The sequence below is a fragment of the Passer montanus genome, unplaced genomic scaffold (genome assembly GCF_014805655.1).
Source record: "Passer montanus isolate IOZ18808 unplaced genomic scaffold, ASM1480565v1 scaffold45, whole genome shotgun sequence".
Lineage (NCBI taxonomy): Eukaryota > Metazoa > Chordata > Aves > Passeriformes > Passeridae > Passer > Passer montanus.
In genome coordinates this window covers 4,575,572-4,600,218 of record NW_024369373.1, presented here as the reverse complement: position 1 = coordinate 4,600,218, position 24,647 = coordinate 4,575,572, and the positions used below count along the sequence as shown (strand labels likewise).

General features: G+C 47.5%; 1 protein-coding gene across 1 annotated transcript in view; it reads right to left on the bottom strand.

Annotated features, from left to right (window-relative positions):
* EDC4 (enhancer of mRNA decapping 4) overlaps window positions 1–24,647 on the bottom strand; it is a 32,839-nt gene that overhangs the window by 1,160 nt on the left and 7,032 nt on the right. The window contains exons 6-29 of the mRNA XM_039721539.1: window positions 24,341–24,530; window positions 23,214–23,361; window positions 22,614–22,718; window positions 22,073–22,182; window positions 21,450–21,533; window positions 21,002–21,097; window positions 19,923–20,025; window positions 19,290–19,470; window positions 17,988–18,060; window positions 17,474–17,565; window positions 16,628–16,824; window positions 15,877–15,965; window positions 14,984–15,137; window positions 13,382–13,845; window positions 11,714–11,815; window positions 10,610–10,762; window positions 9,284–9,320; window positions 8,325–8,505; window positions 6,281–6,436; window positions 5,466–5,581; window positions 4,650–4,815; window positions 3,298–3,484; window positions 1,939–2,158; window positions 1,094–1,257 (exon numbers count right to left, since the gene is read on the bottom strand). Of these exons, the coding sequence (XP_039577473.1) occupies window positions 1,094–1,257; window positions 1,939–2,158; window positions 3,298–3,484; window positions 4,650–4,815; window positions 5,466–5,581; window positions 6,281–6,436; window positions 8,325–8,505; window positions 9,284–9,320; window positions 10,610–10,762; window positions 11,714–11,815; window positions 13,382–13,845; window positions 14,984–15,137; window positions 15,877–15,965; window positions 16,628–16,824; window positions 17,474–17,565; window positions 17,988–18,060; window positions 19,290–19,470; window positions 19,923–20,025; window positions 21,002–21,097; window positions 21,450–21,533; window positions 22,073–22,182; window positions 22,614–22,718; window positions 23,214–23,361; window positions 24,341–24,530 (3,568 nt within the window). The remainder of the gene's footprint in view (window positions 1–1,093; window positions 1,258–1,938; window positions 2,159–3,297; window positions 3,485–4,649; window positions 4,816–5,465; window positions 5,582–6,280; window positions 6,437–8,324; window positions 8,506–9,283; window positions 9,321–10,609; window positions 10,763–11,713; window positions 11,816–13,381; window positions 13,846–14,983; window positions 15,138–15,876; window positions 15,966–16,627; window positions 16,825–17,473; window positions 17,566–17,987; window positions 18,061–19,289; window positions 19,471–19,922; window positions 20,026–21,001; window positions 21,098–21,449; window positions 21,534–22,072; window positions 22,183–22,613; window positions 22,719–23,213; window positions 23,362–24,340; window positions 24,531–24,647) is intronic.

Here is a 24,647-nt window from a genome sequence, read left to right as displayed (position 1 = left end):
CAGCAGAGTCCACCTATGCCTTCCTAAACATGTGAGGTCAGCCTACAGCTCCCAGCCTGCCCACCTGCCCCACAACCTGGCTGCTGGAACCGAGGCAGAGGCAACAGCCAGTGAGAACTTCCCACAGTGCTGGAGGTGACTCTCAGTAGGTATTTCCTCAAACACCTTTAAGCAGAATTAGTCACTCATTAGACAGTACAACCCCTCAGCAGTGAGGCTCAGTTTGTGTAGGGTTACAATAAAATCCATCCAGGAAGGAGTGGGATAAGATCAAGACTTTTACCAAGAGGACACTGAAGTTCAGATGAGCCATCAGCTTTTAAACCATAGCCTGAGTAAAGCAATGTGGTCACTACAGGTTTCCAAAAACAATCTAGTTTAAACTTTACAGCAGCAACCTGTAACTTGAAGCTCTTTTCAGTTTTTCTAGCTTGCTTTATCCTTATTGAGTTAAAAACTCAATTTAAGTAATTTTTCCATATAAGCCATAGTCAAAACCTGCAGGCACCTTAACAATTTAGCTTTTAAGGGCAGAGAGCAGGGTTTTGACTCAGACACTAAAAATGTTCATGGCAAGTATCAGTACAGTCACTATTCTGTCACACAAGCTTTGCTTGGAACATCTACCAGAAATTGTACCAGTAGCTCCTGCTGCAGCCTCCCACTGAGCCTGACAGTCACGACAAGGAACTGCTGACACAAAGTCCAGTGATGGGTTAAGAGCTGAGGACAGAGCAAACTTGCCCTGGATCCATTGTACTGTCCAGGGAACATGGCACTATCCCTTCTTTTGCCTCCACAAGGAAATTGTTCCTTGGGGAATGGGGATTGCTGCACAGGCTGCAAACATTTTCAGGCTACAATTCCAGAGGTACCAGCACCTACTGCTGGGTACTCCTTCCACTAATACCTCAGGGCAGCAAAGCTTTCTGTGGCAATGCTGACATATTTTTCTGAGTTACCACTGGCTTTAAACATGCCAGTAACAGACTACAGAAACTCCCAACTTTTGTCAAAGTTCTACTTTCCACTTCCAGGCACTGAATTTAAAGCCAGGGCTACGAACAGGACCCAGTTCTCTGGTCATACTCACTTCAACTTCAGTTCTGTACGAGTGCCCAGATCTGAGGAGAGCTGCTGAATGAGGGAGAGCAGCACAGGCTGGGACAGTGGGCATGGATGCTGTCCAAATACTTGCTGAGTATCCACAGTCTCACAGACATAGAGAACCAGGTTGAGATCAGCTGCTGTTAGAGCCTGCAAGGAAGACACAGCTAGAAATGCACAGGAACCAACAGGCAGGTGAGGGACATGGGACAGAGTGACAGCTCTGGGATGCTCAGTGGCTCAACAGCCTCATCTGGGAGCAAAAATCTCTGCACCTCTGCTGTACAGGCCAGCAGGGCCATCTTTAGGCTCTTGCCCTATGCTCTGAGGACACCTGTGTGTGTTCCAAGCTCAACAGAGCACAACCACACAGAGGGGAGCAGGTTACTGTCAGCAGCATGGAGCAGGGCCAGCAGTGCTATCATTCATTCCCAGAAGAGTTTGTCTGCAGCAGCTCAAAGGGATCTGCCTGCATGTTCAAAGTCAAAGGCAAGGTCAGGCCCAGCTGGTAGATCTGCCTGGAGAGGCTTATGGAGCTCTTCAGAGGTGTGCCACGTGCCAGCACCAACGGCAGAGCACCCTGGTTTACTGGAGCACTGACACTGTCCTGACAGGACATGGGCAGGGATGAAGGAACTTAACTGCTACCAAATCATGGAACCTGCACGGCTCCAGCTCCACCTGCATGACAACAACTGCATCCCTCTGCCACAGGTCTTTCCAGTCAACTCCTGTCTAAGCTCTTGTGAGATTATGTGCCCACCCCAGGGAGCCCTTTTTTCCTTCTCAGTCCCCAACAGGCAGTGGATGACTACCAGGAAAACGAGGTACCTGCTGGAAAGCTTGGTTGAGGTGTCCCTGCTGGAGCAGCTGAAGGATGTGAGTCTGCTGGGACTGGAAATCCATGTGAGTAGAGGGGATGGGTGTCCCGGCCGCCGAGCGCATTGCCTGGACGATGCTCGAGGTGACAGCTGCCTGCTGCTCCTTCATAGCCAGGCTCACTTCTCCTTTAATGACTCTCTGCACCTGGGCCAAAATAGACTCCTGCATGCTGAAAAAAACAAAACAGAACCCATGGGCACCTCTGAGAATGAAGAGCCCAGGGATAACACTGCACAAAGCTTATACCAGTGAGAAAACACAGGCTGGTTTGCTTTTTGTAGTGGGGCTCCCTAAGGGTTCATACAAATAGATCTGAGGCACAGGAAACTCTGTGGCCAACACAACATCCCAGAGAGCACTTGGAAGATGCTGGGATTCTGTGCAGGAAAGTGACATTTCAGGGAACTAAGTCTCCCATCAAACAGCATTTTAAATCTTTAATGTCTCTGGCTTACAAGCAAGGTGACTAAGCTATGGGGCTATCCCCAAATGGGGCCAGCTTCCTACAGATCTGTCAGATGCAGCTCCTCGTGTGCACATGACACCTTTAGAATGAGAACACACTTATACTGTGCCTGTGACTTCTCCACAGAAGAGATTTCACAGTGCAGACTCTGCTGCTCTGTGTGACACCTTTTCCCTCAAGGGCTGGGTTCTCCCCTCTCACAAAGGGTACAAAGCATCAAACCTGCTCTACCACAGGAAGAAAAGCGGGGCTTCCTTGGGAACAAGCACAGCCCATGCAACAAGACCAGGATTTAGTCTGGTGGCCTTTCTGGCAACTCTGGCCTTCACTGAAGACCCCAGTGTGTTCTGACATAAGTTCTAATGGCTTAAAATACAGGGTTGTTTTGCCCCGTAGGTGACCACCAGCCAATCCCAATGCCTGGCAATCTGCCACTGCCTCACGGTGTGAATGTGCTGGAGGCACTGCTGGGATCCCATCCTGAGAGCAGGAGGGCAAAGCACAAACTTGCAGAGCAGCTGTGGGGAGAGAGAGTAACCTGTAGAAACTATGCCTGAGGACACTGAGTAAAGAAAAGACTCCCCAGAAATTATCTTGAGGAAGTACTCAGATTTAGAGTGTGCTTAGGGGTGCCTTAGAACCTTCTGTTCTCCACTGTGCACATGGGACCTGGAGAAAAGCAGGCCCTGAGCTTCCCAACACAGCTGGGAAACCTTCTGCGGGCAACAGCCACCAGCCCACTCGCCTTGCCACGGCGCAGGGCCAACAAGCAGCCCTCCAGCCCTCCTGGCTGGCACGTACCCCTCAGTGACATCTCCTCCACAAGCCCAGCTGCCACTTACTTGCCCACGATGACGTGCAGCTGGTGCTGCAGCTCGGCGTGCACGCTGGCCGCGATGCTGGAGGCCAGCTGCTCCGTGCTGCTCTGGAAGGTGCTGAGCAGCTGCCGCAGCTGCGCCAGCAGCGGCTCCCGCACCTCCTGCTCCCGCACCTTCTTGTTCTTCAGGTGAGCCTCCAGCTGCTGGATGTCTGCAACAAGCAGAGAGGGAGATGGTTGTGCCATCTGCACCTGTGGGGATGATCAGGGCAGAAATCCAGCTGCCAGGCTCTGCATGCTCTGCAGCAGAAGCGATTGCTGAGCTCGTGTGTGAGCACAGGACAGAGGAGAAGCACAGGCCTTGTTTTGGGCTGTATTATATGAAATTAGAAACCCATCTTCCAGTCTTCCCATCACAAAACACAGCCACAAACCCACCAGTTCTCCTAAAACAGACTTCTACAGGCAGTCCTTGTTCAGGGGACATAAAGGAAGAAGTGAGGGTGTTTTATTTCATACATAGTGTGAATTGTGATCTGCATTAGTTCAATGCTCATGAAGAAAGAGGGGAAACTTTTCTGACAAGAAAGAAATGATGTCTCCAAAGACTTAAAACCTGTATTTTAAAATATCTTAGGAACTGGCCTGATCAAAAGGGAGAAGAATGTAAGCTCTCATAGTTGTTGGAGACTTGTGTGGAAGAGGAAGAGTACAAAATTAACAGCAGCTGGAGACACCCTGCAGATCTAAGGCCAACAGAAGTCACTGTGCTAGCACTGGCCACATTCAGGCCCTCTCAGAAACCAGCTCTGCAAAGTAATACCTGTCCAGCCTCCCCAAAGGCCAAGGATCTGCATCCCAAGCCTGAGAACAGGAATGATCTTCCACAGTGCATCAGTGCATAGTCTTCCTTCCTTAAGGGTATGCTCTATTTCAGCCTATGTCCACACTGTTCAGCCACTATTTAACCTCTGGTCATGCTGGTACCCTCCTTTAAACCTTCTCCTATCCATTACCCCTCTGAGAGGAGGGCCTAGCTGCAGGACTGCTACCCTTCCCATTCATCATGCTCCTGACACCAGGATGGGATAATCCTGCACCTTTTCCTACTCAATAGATGAAGTCACAGATTCCCAGAACACAGCTGAGTGTTTTGCTATGTGGGCTACAAAGACCAGAAGTGAATCCATACTCTTATAGCACCACCCACAAAAACCTCCCCACTTCCGCTTCCCAAACATGAAACAGAACACAGGGATGGGCTAAGACCTTAAACACTCACCAGTGAAACTCTGAAAGGAAAAACACAGGGCCAACATGTTGCCAGCCACTAATGCAAATAGTGCAGAGAACAACTGAAGAAGAAAACCTACTCACATTCCTGTGTGCCCTGCTTGAAGGTGTCATTGATTTGCTGGAACATGGACTGGCAGCTCTTCTCAAAGGCGGGCAGCACGACGCTCTGGAAGGCCTCCCTGTAGGCTGACTGGATGGGTCCCTGCAGAGTGTCAGCTGTGGCCCTCACAACACTGTCTGTAAGGTTCTTGCAAGCACACAGAGAAGATTCCAGAAAATTAACTACAGTCTGCTCCAGGACTAAGGGTGTGAGCAAACAGCAGGTCCCTGCAACACACCCACACCAGGTAAGGACAGCCCAGTGTCCAAGTGTTCCCTTGGCTCTTCCCACTGGCCAGGCTGCACTGACTCCAGCAGGCAGAACCTCTGCTTGCTCAGGGGCTGCCCAAAACCAGCACCACTTCTCTGTTCTTCTGCTGTAGAGCAAGGGAAGGTGGCACAGTCAGGCACAGCTCCTTTCCCCTTCTCCTTCCTCCCCAAAAAACTGTAATTCCCTGCCAAGGTAAGTAAGCAGCTTGTGTCCCCCAGATAATGTGGATATGGAGAACAGAATGCAGCCAGTCAAACGTTTGCCACTTGACTGAGTTGGCCCTAAAAGTCACTGCTGTAGTGAGAATTTCTACTCTAGTAGAAAATGAACAACTTTGTAAAAAAATGTTAATGAGGCAACATGGGCAGGGGAGCATGCAAAGAGCTTGTCCTCCTAATGAGACCATGAAAAAGCTTTGACTACTGGCAGCTAAACTGGCATTTCCCCTCACCTCTGTCTCTAGAAGTTGCTACCCAGGCAGGTGACAACTCAGTGTGCCCTGGAAAAGCTACTCTGGTACTCCTTACCTTTGATTTCACTAGCTTGGTAATATTCTCTTTCAGTGTCCCCTCAACAGCAGTGAGCTTGGTAGCAATAGTATTACTGAGCTGGCTGACAGTAGGATCCATGCTCTTGGAAATGCCTAGGCATAACAAAAACAGGACAAAAATGCAGCTTTAAGCCTAAAGTCACACTACAAAGCCCAGAAAATAAAATGGAATCAAATTATTCTTGGATATGACACAGCAAGGGACAATGATCACAAACTTTGCTTGGGGAACTAAGGCTAGACATTTAAAGAAAGTCTTTGCTAGGAAGGTGGTACAGCTCTGAAGTCACCAGAAGTTGTGGAACCTCCAGACTTGAGAGTTTTTAAGAGTTGGTGTGACAAAGTCACAGCTGACCTGATCCACAACAGCAGCAGGTAGCCCTGCTTAGGCAGCTCTCGCTGCAGGCTTTCCCACCAGCAGTTTTTGGAACATTTCCTTACATGCATGGTGCCAGTGCACTGAGAAAGGGCAAAGACAACTTCAAGCTTGCTCCAACCAAGTCCCAGCATTTCCAAACTCATCAGCCTCTTTCACCTTCCTCTACTGAACAGACTCCAAAGCCTTTAGAGATTGTTATGGAAGGTCAGACCACACTCTCTGGAAAGCCTCTGGGAGCCTCACACTGCTTCTAAACCACCTCTCAGATTCCAGTGGGGCCCACAGCAGCCTGTGTGGTGCTCACACAACCTAACTCCTGCTTCATACAGTGCCAGCACTTCCCCAGTGTGCTTCTGATCCCACTGGAGCTTCCTGTAGGGATCCAGCTCCCAGCCCCAGGCAGCCACACTCACACTGGGGCACTGTCTTCTTCATCTCCTCGCGGACGGTCCTCTCCAGGCGGCTGCACACGGCTGTGGACAGAGACTGGGACAGCTGCTGGGACAGGTGCTCCTGGAGCTGCCCGTTGCGCTGCTGCCCCTCCATCAGCACCCGGTCCAGTCTTCTCTCTAAGGAGAAGCTGGGTTAAGGAGCACAACAACACGTTTCCTGTCTACCCACAACACTCCTGTCCACAAAGATGGACGGTAGCCTCACCTCCAGAGGCTCAGTGAGAGCAAAGGTGCAGCTCTGGTGAAAGAGTGGTCTCATGAGATTACTGCTGTGTTCCTGAAACAGGGTGACTTAAACAATTGATCAGGGTGAGAAAAGAGCTTTGGAAGGCAAGACTGGAAAGTCAAACAGCTAAAGTAAGTTGGACAGTAGTGTTTCCTACATACTGTGGTTAACTTGGCTGCCCCATTAGCAGCTCAGCCCCAGCCAGCCACTCACTCACTCCTTTGCAGGAGGATGGAGAGAGCTGGCAGGGTAAAAGTCAGCAAGCTCATAGGTTGAGGTAAAGACAGTTTAAGAGGTAAAGCAAACGCTGCACATGCCAACCCAACAAAATAAGGAATTCATTCACTACTTCCCACCAGTGAGAAGGTGTTCAGCCATTCCCAGGAAAGCAGGGCTCCCTCATGCCCAACAGTGGCTGAGGAGGACAAACACCATCAATCCAAGTGTCCCCTCTTCCTCCTCCTTTCCCCCAGCCTTTACTGCTGAGCACAGCATCACACAGTGTGGGGCACCCCTTTGGTCACTGGCATCAGCTGCCCTGGCTCTGTCTCCTCCCAACTCCGACCACCCCCAGCCTCTGCCTGGTGAAGCAGCATGAGAAACAGAGAAGGCCTTGACAGGGCCTAGAAAAAGAAAAACCAGCAAAAAAATCAGTGTGTTATCAGCATTGTTTTGGTCACAAATCCAAGACATAACTCACATGAGCTGCTGTGAAGAAAATTAAATCCATCTGAGCCAAAACCAGGGCACCAGAAACCATCAAGTCCAATATCCATAAACAGCAAGTTGGTAAAAATGTTTCTACAGGATGGAAATAGTGGATGTGATACAGTGATGGAAGCAAATCCAGGCTTCAGGCTACTCATACCTCATGAAACAAGCAACCTCTCTGAAAGAGCCAACACACAAACACATCTTAAAGAAACTAAAATCTCAAACTCCGACAAAACAAACAATGAAATGACAATTCAGCTGCTGACAAAATTCAGTCCATGCATAAAGTGGTGGAGAAAGGAAGAATTATTCTAGTATTACAATACAGCTCTAGACACAAAAATTCAGTAGAAAAGTAAGTTATCTGTGAATATCAGATTGATGGTCAAAAAAGGAAAATCTGAGACTCATTAATAGAGAAAGCTATTGTCATAGAAGTTAAGAGTGGCTTCAGACATGAGATAGGCTGGAGCTGCTCAGTTTGTGGAACAAAACCAAATTCAGTGCAGCCAATGTACAGAGGAGCCAATAACTCACAATACAAATAACTGGATACCAGGTTTGAAAGCAGCAAAAGAAAATACCTGTCAGACAACACATAAGGGACCTGTAGACCACCATATAAACAAATGTGGACAAACAAGTTAATTCTATATCCAGCTATGCAGTGTGGCAGCCAGATGCTGTTTCTGGTGCAAGTACTGACTTGCCTTAAGGAGGAAAGGAAGGAAAGGATCAGCCCATAATTACTCTTGTGCAACTGGGCACTGCCTGAGGAGGGATAATGTACCAAGTGCACCTCTGGTCTACACCAGCACTGCAGCACTTATGGCTTAATGGGTAACTAAGATTTAATGGCACAGAGGTGTCAGCTCTTCTCTGTTCTACTTCTGAGTTTCTTGCTCTGAGAAAGGGCCTGAGAGCAGCTGCAATAGTCATGCTGCAGCCAGGCAATTGTACTGCACTGAGGGCCCCACGCTCCCAAGATCCTTGACCTTTCTGAGCCTTCCTTGTGCCTCTAGTCTGCCCTGCAGCCTTCCACTCAACACTTGCAAACAAGGATACGCTCCTGCTCCTGCTGGGAGTCGATCACCCTCTCCATGTGGCCCATGAGGGAGCTCTGGATGGCATCGAGGTGATCTGTGAGCCTCTGCAGCAGCTCCATCTGGTTCTGCCGCAGCTCGGAGAGCTCCCGCTGCTGGCTCCTCAGGAGGCACATCACCTCATCCTGGAACTCCGGTGTCACCTGCGTGTGGAGGGGACAAGCATTGATTTCTAACAGCACTGGAGGTCAGCTGAGTTTTCTGCTCAGTACTGAGGCAGCCTCTGTGCCTGGAAGTGAAGTGTAACACACAACGCTGCAAACAGGACCAGTTTAATGCCTGCTCCCAAGAACTGTTGTGCCAAGGAATAAACTGATAAAAGAAGGTTCCTGCATGGAATTAATAAATGGTTGCTTAGAATATCAACTGCTTAGATACAACACACCCTTCAAAACAGATTTTATTCACTTTTGGCCGGGTACTGAGAGTGTTGATGCCTACAGATGTAAACAATGACCTCAAACACTCACAAAAGAGTTGTGCAACCAGTACAGTAAGGAGGCTTCTTTAGAGCACTTTTTCAGAGCTTTTGTTTACTTAGACTACCAAACAACTGGACAAGTATAAATTTAAGTATGTTGTCACTTCACTGCTCAAAATAGTTCAAGAAGTGTGAGGACCCACCCTTAAGGGGAAGGAACAAGGAGACACATCAAGGCCAATCCCCCTGTGACCCTTTCTTTGACAGGAACAGCTTATCCTGCTGCAGGCACAAGCAAGTATGAGAAAGAAATCATCAGTCTGGAGAGCACAGAGCTCCTTCTCTGCTGCCTGTCAGCACTGAGCAATTCCAAGCCTAAGTGCAGCCCCCTCTTAACCTGCTAGGGCATGACCCATGATACTTCAAGGAACTGGGATGAACTTGCTCCTAGGTCTTCCCTAGTAAGATATGAAGCATCATGAAGAGCAGCTCTGACTCACCTGGTTATTAGATGATCTTGGTGACTGGTTCATATCCCTGGAAACAAACAGAGAAAGAGTAGTAACCCAATTATGTCAATTAACTCCTCTTATTATCCAAATCTTCTGCCAAAACAGATCACACGTTTGATGGTTGCTTTAGATTTCACACTCCAGCTCATAACTCCAGCTTGCCTTGTGTAACATGGAGAATGAAGAGAAAGTGATGAAATCCCAGTCCTTACAGCACTATTACACTATCATTTGCACTGTTCACAGACCCTGAAATTCCTTACAGACTGGTCCCTTTCCAGGGAAGAGACCTGAACCAAGTGTTAATGAGGACTATTACAAAGTGCACTCCACTGGTTTTTAAGTTCTGTCCAAATTCAAAGCCAGGGAAGACCCAAACAAAAAACAAGTATTAATTTGTTAAAATTTAGAATGAATGAGCATAAATCATCTACTGTGATTCCAGCTCTCAAGGTGAAGAAACTAGTGATGCACTCCAGCTCATACAGCAGAATAAAGAAAAACCCTGAACTGATCCACTAATATTGCATGTCTCCATCGAAGTCACAGACCAGTGAAGAAAAGTAAACACTTTTAGTTCCCAGACAGCATCTACTCAGCAACTTCAAAAGGACTGAGACAGAAAAAGTGAAAGTCATCTCAGAGGCCAAGAGCTTCCAGGTGTCACTGTGCACGACCACAGACAGAATTAAATGCTATAGCCCCTCTTTGTTGTGATCTGCACAGCCAGAGATCCCCATGGAGCTATGGGAACACAAGAAGAGCCCCGTGCAGAAGCTCTGCTGCTCTCCTCACACTGATGGCAGACAGATTGGTCTAATGTGCCATGGGCAGACCTTTCCAGTCACCAATTTCCACTTGCATGATATTGATACAACCATGTTTAGAAACACACAGAAGCAGCAAGCAGGTAAAAAATGACAGATATTGCTGAACAAGGGCACTGTGCTGCTGTTCAGAAGCCAATTAAAAATGGAGGCCATTGTGACACTCACAGTACCAAAGAAGCCTTCACTGAAACCAGTGGAAGGGCCTAGTGACCCCTCACAATGTGTAATTTACCTCCCACACATTTTTCTCAAGCCCAGCTGTATTTTGGATTTTGAGTCTCAGCTGGAGATAGTGCAGAACTATTCCCACTCCTGAGTGCCAGTCAGTGTCTGAGTAACCAGCAATGCCTTCTGTGGGGTTCCTGCCCTTTGCAGACAGGGTGAGAGCTGGGAGCACTTGGCTGCTGCCTCAGACCGCTGCAAGAGGTTGTGGCCCTGCCCAGCTGGTCCTGCAGCCTCCTGTGCCCTGGCCAGCCCAGCGTACCCATCATCTTTCTTGCCCTTCCTCTTGAGCTTTGGGGAAGCCCGGGGGGATGCCTTGACTTTCCAGTCCTTCACAGGCAGCCTCTGTGCAGATGCTTTGGCACCAAATCCACCTGACGTAGAAGCCAAGCTTGCAACTTCATCATCGTGGTCACTGTGAAGGAACAGAAGGGAGAGGACACCACTCACAACACTGGACTGTGTCAGCCTTCACTGCAGGGATGGATTCACACTGCTCTTCATCCACACACAGCCAATCAGCTACAGACACCCCCACTTAACCTTTCACAGTCACCTCCATAGAGCTCACAGCAGGCTGCTCTGCTTTGATCCAGGTCTGCTCAGGCTGAGCCTGAGTGCTGTGCAGCAAGGCCTGGGGGTCCCTGCATTAGGGACAGCAGGGCTGAAGGATGCCTGTTTAGCTGCAAATCCTGGCACACGAGCCCCAGCATAGCCTAGCAGGGAACCCAAGCACAGCACATCCCTACAGCTCTACAGACAGCAAGCACTGCACACAGAACACAATCCAAGAACAGAGGAGGGTCAGGTGAGCCTAAAACGTCTGTGATCCTCAGTACCTTGGAAACTTTCCCCTGCTGACCAGCTTCCAATACAGGCTGCATGTTTCAGTCTGAACTGACAACTGGATTGTGGACAACCCCCAGCTGTCAAACAGGGCTGAGCTTGTCAGGCACACAGAATGTGCCCACAGAACTTCAGGGGCACTTATAAGGGAGGAAAGATGTCAGAAGCAAGAAACTTACTCCTGAGGTACCCTTGCTACCTTAAATAAGGCACTATATTTGGAAACTGATCCCTTAAAAGGTTTTTACCGGTAATTACACCAAGCTTGGTCCATGCTTTTAGAGGCAGAACAATCAAACCCTTCCCTACAGAGAATAAACTGGGGAGGGCCCAGAGGCCAATCCTGAGATGAGCTGAAGTCACGAGAACATGAGGAAAGCTGGGCTGCAAACACACTTACAGTCAAGAGACAAAGCAGAGACATTCACCCCACACGTGAAGGCTGGCTGGGGACAGAGGCACAAATGCAGCCTGAGCTGAGTCCATGCAGGGTGAGAGAGGGGGCTGAGCACTCTGGTACCTTTGCTCTGCACTGGCATCCTGGCTGTCATGCTGCAGAAGGTGGTAGCTATGTCGATGGTAGGAAGAGCTCTTGTGCTTTTCTTCAACCTCATCCCTTGGGCTAGAGAAGGGAAAAAGAAAATACCATCATGAAAGTCTCTTTCAGTTCATATTCACTCTCTCCATGTCTCATGAGAGATCCTGATAGAAGTGTGTAACAAAAATCAACCCCAAGCTGATCCTACAGATCCAGGAAGAGGCAGGTGTTGTGTAGAGGCACTAAGCACTTGAACTTGTCCATGTGTTTTTCTGGGGCTTCAAAAGGGGAGAAGCAGCTCAGCTGTGCTTGAAGTAGTAACCAAGAACCATCTCCCAACATTCATGCAAGACAGGTAAGCACACCATGAATAGCATCATCTTGAATTTGCTTTTCCTCATTTAATACTGATCACTGAAGCAAAAGTCATCAGTGCTTCTTAGTTCCTTAAAGTGTCTGAGGAAGTGTGTGAATTTGATGGGTCAGCTCTAACAGACAGGATTGTAACAGTGGATCCAGTCTGAGATTCACAATGATTTTGAGAGCAAACTGCACGTGCTTCTAGGCTGTCAATTAGGTCTGCCTGAGTGCAGCTTGCAGGAAGGACTTCACACAGAAGTGAGCACTTGTGAAATCTCTCACAGTCAGAGACAGCTGATCTGGTATTCTGATGTAAGACATCCAGAAGAATTCAAAGACAGAGTGGGATTGAGGGGAGTGGTAAACTCCTACAGAAGTATTTTCTCAAGTTCATATTATGAGTAGAAGACAAAATATTGTGTAGAAACACAATCTTAATGCCCCCCAGAGCCATCAGATGGGACTGTTTCCTGAAACAACATCCTCAGCTGTGGAGGCACAAGGTGAGGCCTTTCTTTGCAACTCTGATGAGTGAACAGTCCAGGATTACCTGAGGGACAGCACTGACCCTCTCAGCCTTCCAGTCCTGCTGAAAAGGAAGGTGCTTGCAGGTTCACATGGTGCATGTGGCCCCAGCCTAAGTGGAATCTGGAGATGCCAGATGCATCTCACTGTTCTCATCCTACTACAGGACAGGGACACTGTGATGAAATGAAATGAATGAAATTCTGTGATGAAACCCAGCACTGCTCCAGCACAACAGATTGCTCCTTCTAAGCAGCCTAAGTGATGTTGTACCATCCTTCAGTCCTGCTCTACTGCCATTTATTTTCTGACTGCTAAAGTACTTTATGTATTTGTAACACTAGCTGCATAGAGCCAGTCCTAGAAGAGAGACATACAAGCAAACCTGTCAGTTATTTTGTCAATTGATTCAACAAAAGCCTGCATCACCCGGGGCAGAACGTAGCTGGTACTGGTTTGATTTCCAGAGCACACACACAAAAAAAATCCAAGTCTCCATGTGAACATGAAGGCAAACAAAGTAGACTTTTCACCTTCTTAACAGAGATAATTTACACTGCAAAGGGTATCAGAGAGCAAAAATGGTTAGAGGTGGCCTAGGAAGTTCAGGACACAGCAGACAGGAAGGCTGACTCATCAGATCCTTCAAGGGAAAGAGGGATGGAGAACTGCTCTGGATTAATCACAACATAAGAGCTTTTCACCAAGCTGCCAATTTGGCAATGCAAACAAATTGCCTTGTGCCAGACAAACCCAAGGGATTACCTGTCTGCCATGCTGTTCCTGGTTTCCCGGGTTATGTCCGGAGCTGCCGGCCACGGCTGACTCACAACACTGTCAGAAGATGCATTTTCCTGAGTTAAAGCAGTCTCCAGTAAGGATGGAGCATTCAGTCTGTCCACCTCCACTGGAGGCATGTCCAAAGAGTGGTGGCTGTGCTCGGAGTTGTGGCGGTTCCTGGGGGACAGCAGGTGCAAGGCAGAGGCAGCTGAGGCCATGCTGTCTGCGTGGTGCCCGGGCTCCAGCCCCTCCCCGGGGAGCCCGGGCGCAGCCGCCGCAAAGCTGCGCTGCAGGGTCTCGGAAGCAATCTCTGGGATGTCCTGGGACATGGCTGTGGAAGCAGAGGAAATGACGTCTGGGGAGCGCTCACGGGTGGGAGAAGCCTGGGGCACCACCAAGGGCTCCACTTCCTGCAGTTCCAGTGCTAGAGAGGAGTTTCCTGGTGCGACCTACAAACAAAAAATCAAACGAGAGGCTTTAGGATAATGGGGAGACACCCCAAGAACCCCTGGTGTCTTACACTAACTGCCTCTGGAAACAGCCTGCTGTATCCTTTCCTCATGTGATTCCCTGGCTCCACTCCATCAGATGGAAAACAGTCCCAGCACTTGTAGTGGACTCTCAACTGGGCTAACAACACACTTAAGCCAATGCTAGTTTGAACTCACTTTCAAAAGAAAATGTAACACTAATTCTACTTCCCTGCTCTGCTCCAGACTCCCTCCTCTTTGAAGGAGAACATTAGTTTTAACACTGAACATCTCCTGGACTGAAAACTTGTTTCAATTTCAAGTTTTGGTCATGATCTGTTCTACACAACACCTAGAAATTGAAAGTTAGGGATAGGAAATCAAGATTTCAGACTCATCAGACCAACAAGCAGGAATAAGCCTTTCCAGGTAGCACTGTCTCTTAACACAAAGGCTGACCACTTCCAGCCACTGGAATGGTGACAGCACAAGCTAGAGCTGTCTCTCTGTTGCTGTATCTACAGCTGTATTGCAGCTGTCTATAGCTGTATCTCTCTTTCAGAGAGAAGCTGTTCTATATATGGACAAATTCCACCAACGTGGCTGAGTAAACTGGACTGCACATCTGTGCCAGCAGCTGTGTTTTCCAAAGGGCACATATTGTCCCTGTGAACATCCAAAAAAGAGTAATTTCATAGAATCATGGAAAGGTTTGGGTTGGATGGACCTGAAAGCCCATCTTGTTCCAACCCCACTGCCATGGGCAGGGACACCTTCCACTAGACCAGGTTGCTCAAAGCCCCATCCAATCTGGCCTTGAACACCCAAAGGCATGGGGCATCCACAACTTTCCTGGGAAGTCTGTGCCAGTGCCTTACCACCCCCTGAAAAAAATTTTCTTCCTAGCATCTACCTAAACCTCCCCTCTTCTACTTTAAAATCATTCTCCCATGCCCTATCCCAGTCTCCCCATGTAAAAAGCCACTTTAAACCACTAAAAGGCCACTCTGCTCCTCAGAGCCTTTTGTTCTCCAGGCTGAGCAACTTCAGCTTGTAGAGGCCCATAGAGAGGTTCCTTGGCCCAGGAGAAGGAAGGGAGAAGCATGTGGAGCCTTACTGGAACAGGTGCCTTTGGTGTAAGCTTGTCAGGGAGGCCTGGGATAAGAACAGGGTGACTCCTGGGACTGGTCTGGAGACTGCTGCTGCTGCTGCTCAGCGTGAGGCTGGTGTCCAGCTGCATCTTGGGGCTCACAGTCAAGTCTTCTGAAGCTCTGCAGAAACAGACACCAGCAAATCAAGCAGCCCAAAGAAATGATTGATCTGCATGAAACACTCAGTGTGAGGCAATGGGGTACAAAGGTCAGACCTTGCTCTTTCCACCATGGTCAGCTACTCCCTGTCAATGAGCACCTGCATGTCCTAGTCCCCACAGAGCCCAGAGAGATACCAGGTGGATACAACAAAAAAGAAAAAAAAGGGACATTGCAATCTTACAGGATTTGAGGGGTCAGTGAGAGAAGGGACCAATTGTTATCTCCAGAGCACACTGTACAGGGTACAGGGAGAAACAAGACACTATGAGATAGGTCTCTCTCCCTTTCCCAACCCCCAGAAGTGAAGTTCTCCCCTGTTATGCAACCCAACCCACTGTCACACTAAGATTTTCCTACCAGTCCTAATTCTTTCCCTGTCCTTGGTGGCTGCAGAGTTCTCTTACCTGTAAACAACAATGGCCCTTTGGGAAGAGCATGGAGAGCAACAAAACTGAGCTGCAATAACAGAATCCCTGTGAGGCACACATAAAACACTCTTGTTGGCCCCTAGGTAACAGACATGCTCCAAGCTGCAAGAGGGATGCAAACAGCTGCCTATAGAGGGATGTTGGGACTCAGGCCAGTTTGTAACTGGTTATAATCTCCTCTCCTACAAGACATGCTACAGCTCTGTGCTATCCCAAAGGCCTGTGCCAGTTCAGTTGCAGATGCATTATTTATCCCATGTTCTATTTACCTGGGCAGAGAGGCATCCGTGACAGAAGTGCTGCTCATGGCTGTGACTGCAGTCAGGGAACTGACACTGCTGCCTGGAGATACAGCAATCTGCAAGGAAACACACAGCAGTCAGGCTGGCACAGAGGGCAACAACACAACTCAAACTGATAGAGAAAGACTCCTAGAGAGTCTTTGGTGAAGAGGGAATAGAAAACACCCCCACAGGTTGGGTTGCTCTGCTAAGGTGCTGGTCAAAGGCAAATCTCAAAACATCCTCATTATTTGGCTGCTTTTACTGGGGAACTGCTGAGTTCCCAGAGTGACCTCTCCAGTGCAGAGGCAGAGGGCCTATGGCAGAGAGTGGGGGACTCCACTGGGATCTCACAAGTCTGAACAGTCCCAACTACCTACCTCATCATTTCAAATCTGCATATTTTCTTCCATTACAGTTATATCATATCCCCAAACAACATGTGCAAACCAGTAAGAGCAGTCTCCCAGCTCAGATACAGTTATTTAGCAAACCCATATTTCTACAAAACATACCTACATCAGTGGTTTTGCAGTTAAACATAACACAACACAAGCTTAGGCAGTTTAGCATTTCAGATGTGCCAACAGGTCTCTGCTCAGTCTGGCTACATGCAGAGTTTCCTCTGCATTCAGCTAGCAGAGCTTATCACAGTCATTACAGCTGGAAAGCATGTCCAAAAGTACCAAAATCCACTCCCATTCCCTGCATCACCTTAACAGTGCTGATCTCTGATTACCTGTTGAAGAGAAGTACTTGGTGTCATGAATGCATCTGGAGTCATCAGCTTGGGTTTGGCATCACTGGAGAGGGAAAGGAAGTCTGCTGGCACGGGCAGATCAGCGATACGCCGCAGGTCTGGCTGCGAGCCGTGCACAGACTCCTTCTCAGAGCCCAGCCCTTCCGTGCTCAGATCAGCCATGTGGTCTGGAAAGGCTTCAAGGGAGAGGTACAAATCAGTCTGGAACTTCCCTCCAAAACTAAAGCTCTAATTCCACGAAGTATAAACTTGTGCCATTGGATGCCATGCTTGATTCCAAAAAGAACAAGTGAAAACCTCACAAGATCCCAGTCAAAGCTCAGAGCAAAGCAAATCCTGTGTTATGCTTTCTCTTTGTATGCCAGACTGGATTTTATCAGACTTTGATAATAAAATGTCCAAGCTTCCTTTCTTCCCTAAAAGCAAGGCTAGCTGAAATGCCACATCCCAGAATGGTGAATGAGCTGAAGAGCTCATCACAGACAGCCCAGCCCCCTCTACTCCCACAGCTCTGCTGTCACTCTGATCTCTTCCACCTGACAAGAGACAAACTTCAAGTTTCTTTCACAAGTGCCAAATCACCCAGGACAGTGAGCTCAAGCATGCACAAAGCATTAGCACTCCTGGTCTAACACATCCCAAACTCCATCCTCACAACCAGGGTCTAACCAGCTTCCTGCTCCACTGCTCCTCCATATTCAGAACCCTTTATGCAATTACACCACTGGAGTACAAAGAGATACCCAAAACCACCCTCCTGCTCTCCCCAACAATAACCTTTAAGGGCTCAGCAACACTGATGACCAATTTAACACACATGCTCACCAAATTCTTCATGAGAGCCATGGGTAGGCATGGAAGCACTTGTGTCAGGGCTATGAAGAGGCTGGAATCTAATCTGCACATCCTGTAGGGCCCTAGAAAGAAACAAGCATCTCTGATCAGCTTAAGAACCATCAGGAGAAGACTTAAGGCATCATTAAGGCTCAGAAGATTTCTCTTCACTGAACTAATTCCCTTGGAAAATGCTTCAGTGTTTTCTGGCTGTCACAGAAGCAACAGAAGCTGATCCTCACTCAGCTGTGCCACCCAGTTCTGCCACCCAGGCTATTTGAGACGCTTCCCAGCACCTGTGTGAGCACAACTCTGAAATCACTCCTGGCCATGGAAATACAAGCTTGGCACACCATTCAGGGCTACCTCCTGGTAAGGCCATACACACCACAGCCAGAAATTTCTATGGGGCCAAGTAGCTTTTGTTATGAGCAAAAGAATTTAACTTAAATTTCTACAGGTCAGTTCAGGACTAGGACAAAGACAGCTGCACACACATACTCACTTGGTGTGAACACAGAAGAGTTTTATCAGCACACCCGCTGCTGATTCAACAGCCCCAGAGCCCTGAGCACCTTCTGGAAAGGAGACAAAGGTAAAATATAAAGCTGCATGGAAACTACAAAGTACTACAAAAGCATCACAGCAGGATGAACTGACAGCAAAGAACCAGCATGATACAGATTCCCTTTATCAATGATCTGGATGAGGGGATCAGGAGCACTTTGAGTAAATTTGCAGACAACTCCACAGAATCAAAGAACATCCTGAGCTGGAAGGGACCCATAATGATCATTGAGTCCAACCCATGGCCCTGCACAGAACACCCCAAGAATCACTGCATGTGCCTGGAAGAATTGTCCAAATGCTTCTTGAACTCAGACAGGCTCAGTGCTACAACCACTGCCCCAGGGCACCTGTTCCTGTGCCCAACCAGCCTCTGGATGAAAAACTTTTCTCTGATATCCAACAAAAACCTCCACTTTTACCACTCAGCTTTATGGCATTTCCTTGAGTCCTGTCACTGGTCTTGAGATTGAAAAGATCAGTGCCTGCCCCTTGTGAGGGTGCTGGAAGAGTGCAATGAGGTCTCCCCTCAGGCTCCTCTTCTCCAGGCTGAACACACCAAGTGACCTCAGCCACTCTCCATACAGCTTCCTCTTCACCATCCTCATGGCCCTCTTTTGGACACTCTCTAACAGCTTAGTGTCTTTTTTAAATTGTAGTGCCCCAAACTGCACATGGGACTCAAGTTAAGGCTGCATCACTGCAGAGGAGAGCAAGACAATTCCCTCCCTTGACTGGCTGCTGAGGAGGAAGGGAGGGAGGGAGGAATCTGGACAGGCTGAGGCCAGATGTGTGAGGTGCAACAAGGCCAAGTGCCAGTGCTGTGCTTGGGTCACAACAACCCCCCTGCAGCACCATGGGCTGAGCAGAGTGGCTGCAAAGCTGCCCAGTGGGAAAGGGCCTGTGGGTGCTGGTTGAGAGCAGCTTAAAATGAGCCAGCATGTGCCGAGGTGACCAAGAAGGCCACTGGCATCCTGGCCTGTTTCAGCAACAGTGTGACCAGCAGGACCAGGACAGTGACCAGGACACACCTTGAATCCTGTGTTGCAATGCTTGACAACCCAGCTTAAGCCTGGTGAGGAACTTTTTCCTAACAACCAATCTAAACCTCATTGGGTGCAACCTGAGGCTGTTGCCTCTTGCCTTGTTATTTGGGAGAAGTGACCAGCCTTTCACAAGAAAGTCAGAGCCAGCCAGGAAAGAAATCCTGACCACACAGCAGCCAAATTTTGTCACCTACCTACACTCAAGTTGTCATTTTCCTCTTCTGCTGGGAGCACCTCGGTGTGCCGTAGCCGGCAGCGGCTCACGGCCTGGATGCCAAAGCTCAGCACTGGGTGGGTAAGGAGGAACTCTGAGATGGAGCTGAAGTAAGCCTTGCCCTCCTCTTGGTTCTGCATCAACTCCATCACATACAAGACCTGGAAATGGTCAGTCAGAGCTTTCAGAGCAGACCATGCACATGTGTTGGGACTACAGAGCTGAGCATCCAAAACAGATTGGGAACAAGGGAAATAACGTGAGGAATAAAGCCTGGATCTTGAAATATGAAATGGAACATTCAAGGGAACCACAAGCACCACACTCTTAAGGGAGTCAGTGTTGATCAAGAACTTAATCCTGTCATGCCAGACACAAGTATCTCCAAATGAGAGCTTTACAAAGGGCGAGAAATAATCCTTAAACATCCTCAAGATTATTCAGCTGAATTGCTGCCCTTTTTCATCTAACAGTGAAATTGCTGAGTCAACTTCTTCATTTTTCATCTACTAACATGCAAATCCCAGACCCAGGCAGCAGAACCATTCACACACAAGGCCAATTCTGCTTCAGCCACCATTTCCCACAGGCAGTAATAAAATGAACTACTTACTTTTCTCTGCACATCACTCAGTATCAGATATTCAGCGGAAAGGTCCAGGCAGACTTTCAGGCTGGGAAGAATATTCATGGAGCTGAAGATGTCAGGAGAAAATCTACATATACAAATAAGAGGGAGGGGGTGCAGACAGCAAGGTAGATTAGCCCAACCAGCATGATTGCTATGAAACTGCACTAATTACCAAAACTCCCACAGAACCTTAAGGAGTTTACAGCCCTATTACAGTGCAACCACCCACTAGAAGAAAAACTCCTTTGCTGAAATCAATGCTGACATCAGCTAAGAAAGCAGCTGGGAGATGGCAGCATAGGATCAAGTTATGGATTCTGAACACTGAAATGGAAGGTGACACTTAGTCATTACTCATCATGTTCCACATTCATAGGAGTACAAGAGTCAGTGCTACAGATCTAAAACCAAAAATCCACCAAATCAAAATAACCCTTCCACAAGTTTTGGACTTTCTGTAGCGTGAGGTGATAAAAGCAGTACTCTATGTCATTTCTTCTCATTTAAAGAGGGAAAATCCAAAGTGGCCTTAAGCATGTGTGTAGTGAGAAAGGCCATGATCCACCATCAGAAAAATAAAATCAGGGAACCTAAGCTGAGTCAAGGGATGGATTAAAGCACAATTTCAATTTCTGGACTTACACAGCTCAGCATTTAAGCCTTGGATAATTTCTTGAGCTCTATCAACACAGCAGCTTCTCAAAATTTAAACAGGACAAGCACTAATAGGAAAATATCCTAGATTAGTTATTGAATATCTAAAATTTCTAGAGAAGAAAACACTCAAGGTGTGCAGTTTTGTTGTGTAATCTCCCCTCATGCTACAGCTATGTCCATGCTTTACAGAACAAGGCAAAGACAACAGATCTTGGTAACACAAATAATAAAAGTATAAACTTCCGTGGTCTTGCCTAAGCTTGACCTGACAGTCTGCCACACCTGAGAGCTTCCAATGATAGGTCAGAATGTCAAAGGAGTAGAATCCATGGGACATCAGGGATCACCTTTGCAAATTCAGTCCCTTTAAATCCCAGCCTCCAGGGGCATCCCCGCACACGTACCGAACAGTCTGCAAACAGGTCCAGGACACCGTGCACCACATCTTCAGCTCTCTGTTCTGATCAGCTCCTGTGATGAGAAACCTCCAGAAGGGAACTCTGTAGGCACAACAGATCCAAATTCTCTTAAAGAAGATTGGCCCTTCCCAGAAAAGCGTCTCACATGCTGCCCATGGCTGATTTTGCCCAACCATGGCTTAAAGTTCCCAGAAATTTCTGCTCTGTGGCAGACTAGAAACCACTACACCTCTCAGAAACCTTAAGATCACAACTGAAGCAACAATAACAATAAAAGCTATATTTTCAGCAATGGGCAGTTGAAATCTGGAGGACTAACAGGCCATTTAAGACTGACCATACCACACACCTGAGAGGACTCCTCAGTTTAGAATTCTCATTATTTTCATGGAATTGGCACTGTGATTAAGGTCACTTTAGGTTGGAGACTTACTCTGGGTCTTGTTTTTTATGGTTGTCACAAAAGAGCAGGCAGGAAAGAGGTCTACCATCATGGGGTTTCCATTCATGAAGACACCTGGGAATAAATCAGAGAAAACATCCAAGAGTGAAGGGAGTGGTAAAAAAGGAGAATGATGACACTGAACACATAACTCCTTGTCCAGAAGCCACAAAGCATTACTGACTCACAGCTCTTTACAAGTCTTGTATAAAATAAGGAGATCACAAAGACAAATATTGTTACCAATAAAAAAATAAAATCCCATGTTGCCATTTGGTTGGGTGTCTTAACAAAAATACAATGCAAAAAGAAGTCAACACTGAAAAGAACAGCTCAGAGCAGCTTCCTGCATTTACACATACAGTGCAAAAGAGTTTGACTACAGCTGGTGTAAAGCACAGAACTCCCATTTCCAGACACAGCTCTCTGCTTTTCCCATAAGCCTATGGATATTCAGTGGTGCATTCTTTCAGCAACAAGTTACAAACACTTATGCTGTATCTTTATAATGTCCTGAGAATGACCATCACAGATAATTCTGTATCAAGGAAATTCTCCCAGAGAAAATGCTGCTCTCTGTTCCAAGATCCTTCATTTCCCAATTCTCCAGTTACCTTGGCTCATCCTGTCCCTCAATATAGATCTGCCAGAATTTTACAAAACCATCATGGCTTGCTGTGGCCAACACAGTTCCATCTGGAGAAAGTGCTCCCTCGCTCAGGCACTATACAGAGGGAGAAAAGAGACACAGAAAAGTAATTTTATAGTTTTTCTTACTTTACAAGAAGAAAAAGCTCTCTCTTTAAGCAAGAATTTGACCAACAATCTGATAGTTGAGAAGGCCAGAGTGATTTCTAACAGAAACTAGTAGCTTCTAATATTAAGCCTTCACAGAACAATTGACAGGCACCCTCTTCCTTGGTAATAATAAACCACCACCTTTTCCAGACAGCAAATTCAAGTACAAGGGATTCTGTTGCCACTGCTTTTACCATTATTCGTGTTATGAATAAAACTCATTTTGATCTGGGCTCTTCTGACTTTTCACAATCATAATTGCCTCACAACTGTTTTTTTTTACAGCCAACTGTCCTAAGAACTGCAGCTCCTGGGACCCTATAACCCAAAGAAAACGCAAAGAACCCAGGTTTGTACCGTGCTGTGGCCTTTCACCACAATGAAACCTTCTTTGATATCAGGCACTTCCACCGGCCAGGAGCTGTTGTTGGTTCGGATGATGTCCAAATCCCACACCTCTGCCTGGAAAACAAACATGCAGGCACACAGGTTTATTTTTATAACCACTGGTTTGATCCAGAGAACTTTCTAGATCCTTATCTTATGGCCTGATACACCAGCCCAATGGAAGTGTGTGACATACACCTTCCCATTTCCACACAATTTGCCATTCCATGCTTTCCTGGCACTATACATAACACAGGGAGTTGCTCTTGGCATTTGTAGCTGCTGCCCACCAAGCCTCTCCCCTGGGTACTGGCTCAGCCTGAACAGACAAGTGATGTCTCTATTGCAAGAGGTCCTTGGCATTTGATGGTGAGCAGAAGTTCCCTTTCCATCCTCCTGAGGCCCAGAGAATGATCTCTCCTGGGAAGAGATCCAACATCTTACAAAAGGAACCCCAACATGAACTAGACAGGAGCCTTTACAAGTTCACTGTAAACTCAGCTCTTTCCTCCATCAAATTCTCTCCTAATGATAAATTAGGACAACGTTTCCAAAGCAGAATTTCCTTACCCTGTCCTCATGCAGCAACGCCAAGGTCTGACTTCCCTCCTCGCCGCTCTCCTCGTTGTCGTCGGGGATGAAGGGGCACCAGATGATTCTCCGGAAGGTGTTCAGTGGGGTATTGTCAGGTCGCTTGATGTTAACCAGGATCTCCTCTCTGATCACCAGGGTTAAGAAATGTAACATTCTGGCTGTGCTGCTAATACCCAGCCATAACCTGGTCAGGCTTTTAATGCTGTTAAACCTCAAGGGTTTTTGGGCCATCGATTCAAAAAGGAAGCAGGCAAAGGGATTCTGCTGAGAAAGCAGCCAAGCTAGAGTTTCTTCACTGACAGAAGAGCTTCAGCTTACAAAAGTTTATAGGTTCTTAAAATTTTCTCTTGCAGGCTGCAGTGACAGTATAAACACAACAAGGGCACACAGCCATGTCTGAATGTGCAATCCATCAGACAGCTAATGATTAGATGACTCCTTAGCATTGCAACACTAGCCGGGAAAGAGACAAGAGCTACCACACTGCCCCCAGCTGAGTGCTCAAGTGCACCACCACAAATTAGGGCTTCAACAACTACCACCACCTTTGCTCCAGTTGCTTTTGATGGTGCACAATTAAAATTAAAAAGCTACTCTGAGGTGACATACCTCACATGTTTCCCAGAAGCACTGAGCAATCACTCCTAGCAATTAAAAGGAAAATATTTAGGGTAATGAACACTGAAAATAAATTTCAGGGCCACTAAAAGGATGACAGGTTTGGAAGGAAGATAGTGAGTGGATGGGATGAATTACATCCTCTTCCCTAGAGAAGTAACTGAGGAAAAGAGAACCAGACAAGACAAACCTCTGTCACACACTTGAGGTGACACTGTCCACACCCAAGGCCAGCTGGTACAGACTGACACTTCTCACTGTCTACTTTGCCTGGACCAGGAGCACTGAGGTGCTCCTAGAATTTCAAGTAATGATTGTGCTGAATGCAGGTAAAAGTTGACAGCTTTGATACTCTGGAAGGGGCATAACTATCAATCTTTCCTCTGCAAGCTGCTATTCTGCAAAGGCTCCAAAGTTAAAGGGTAATGTTGGGGCTGCATTCACATTACACAGAGGCTGACAGGAGGTGTATTTGGACAAGATACTGGATTTTTTCTTTCTCCATGGCCAGGCGCCAGACAAAAAGGTTGCCAGCCTCGTCCAGGCAGGCCAGCTGGTTGGAGTTGAGGTGAGCAAAGGCCAGGTCTGCCACGCCTCCCGTGAATCCCTTCAGCAAGGTCCGCTCAGCAGTGCTCACGCTCAACACCCGCACCATGGCAGAGCCATTGCTGGCAGCTGTCAGACACACAGAGGGAGAAGTCACCATTTATGTCTGTGGTTTCTCTGCATAATTCTCATAAACCTCCCACAATTCTCATAACCTTTTCATAATTCCCAGGATTATCCTCATTA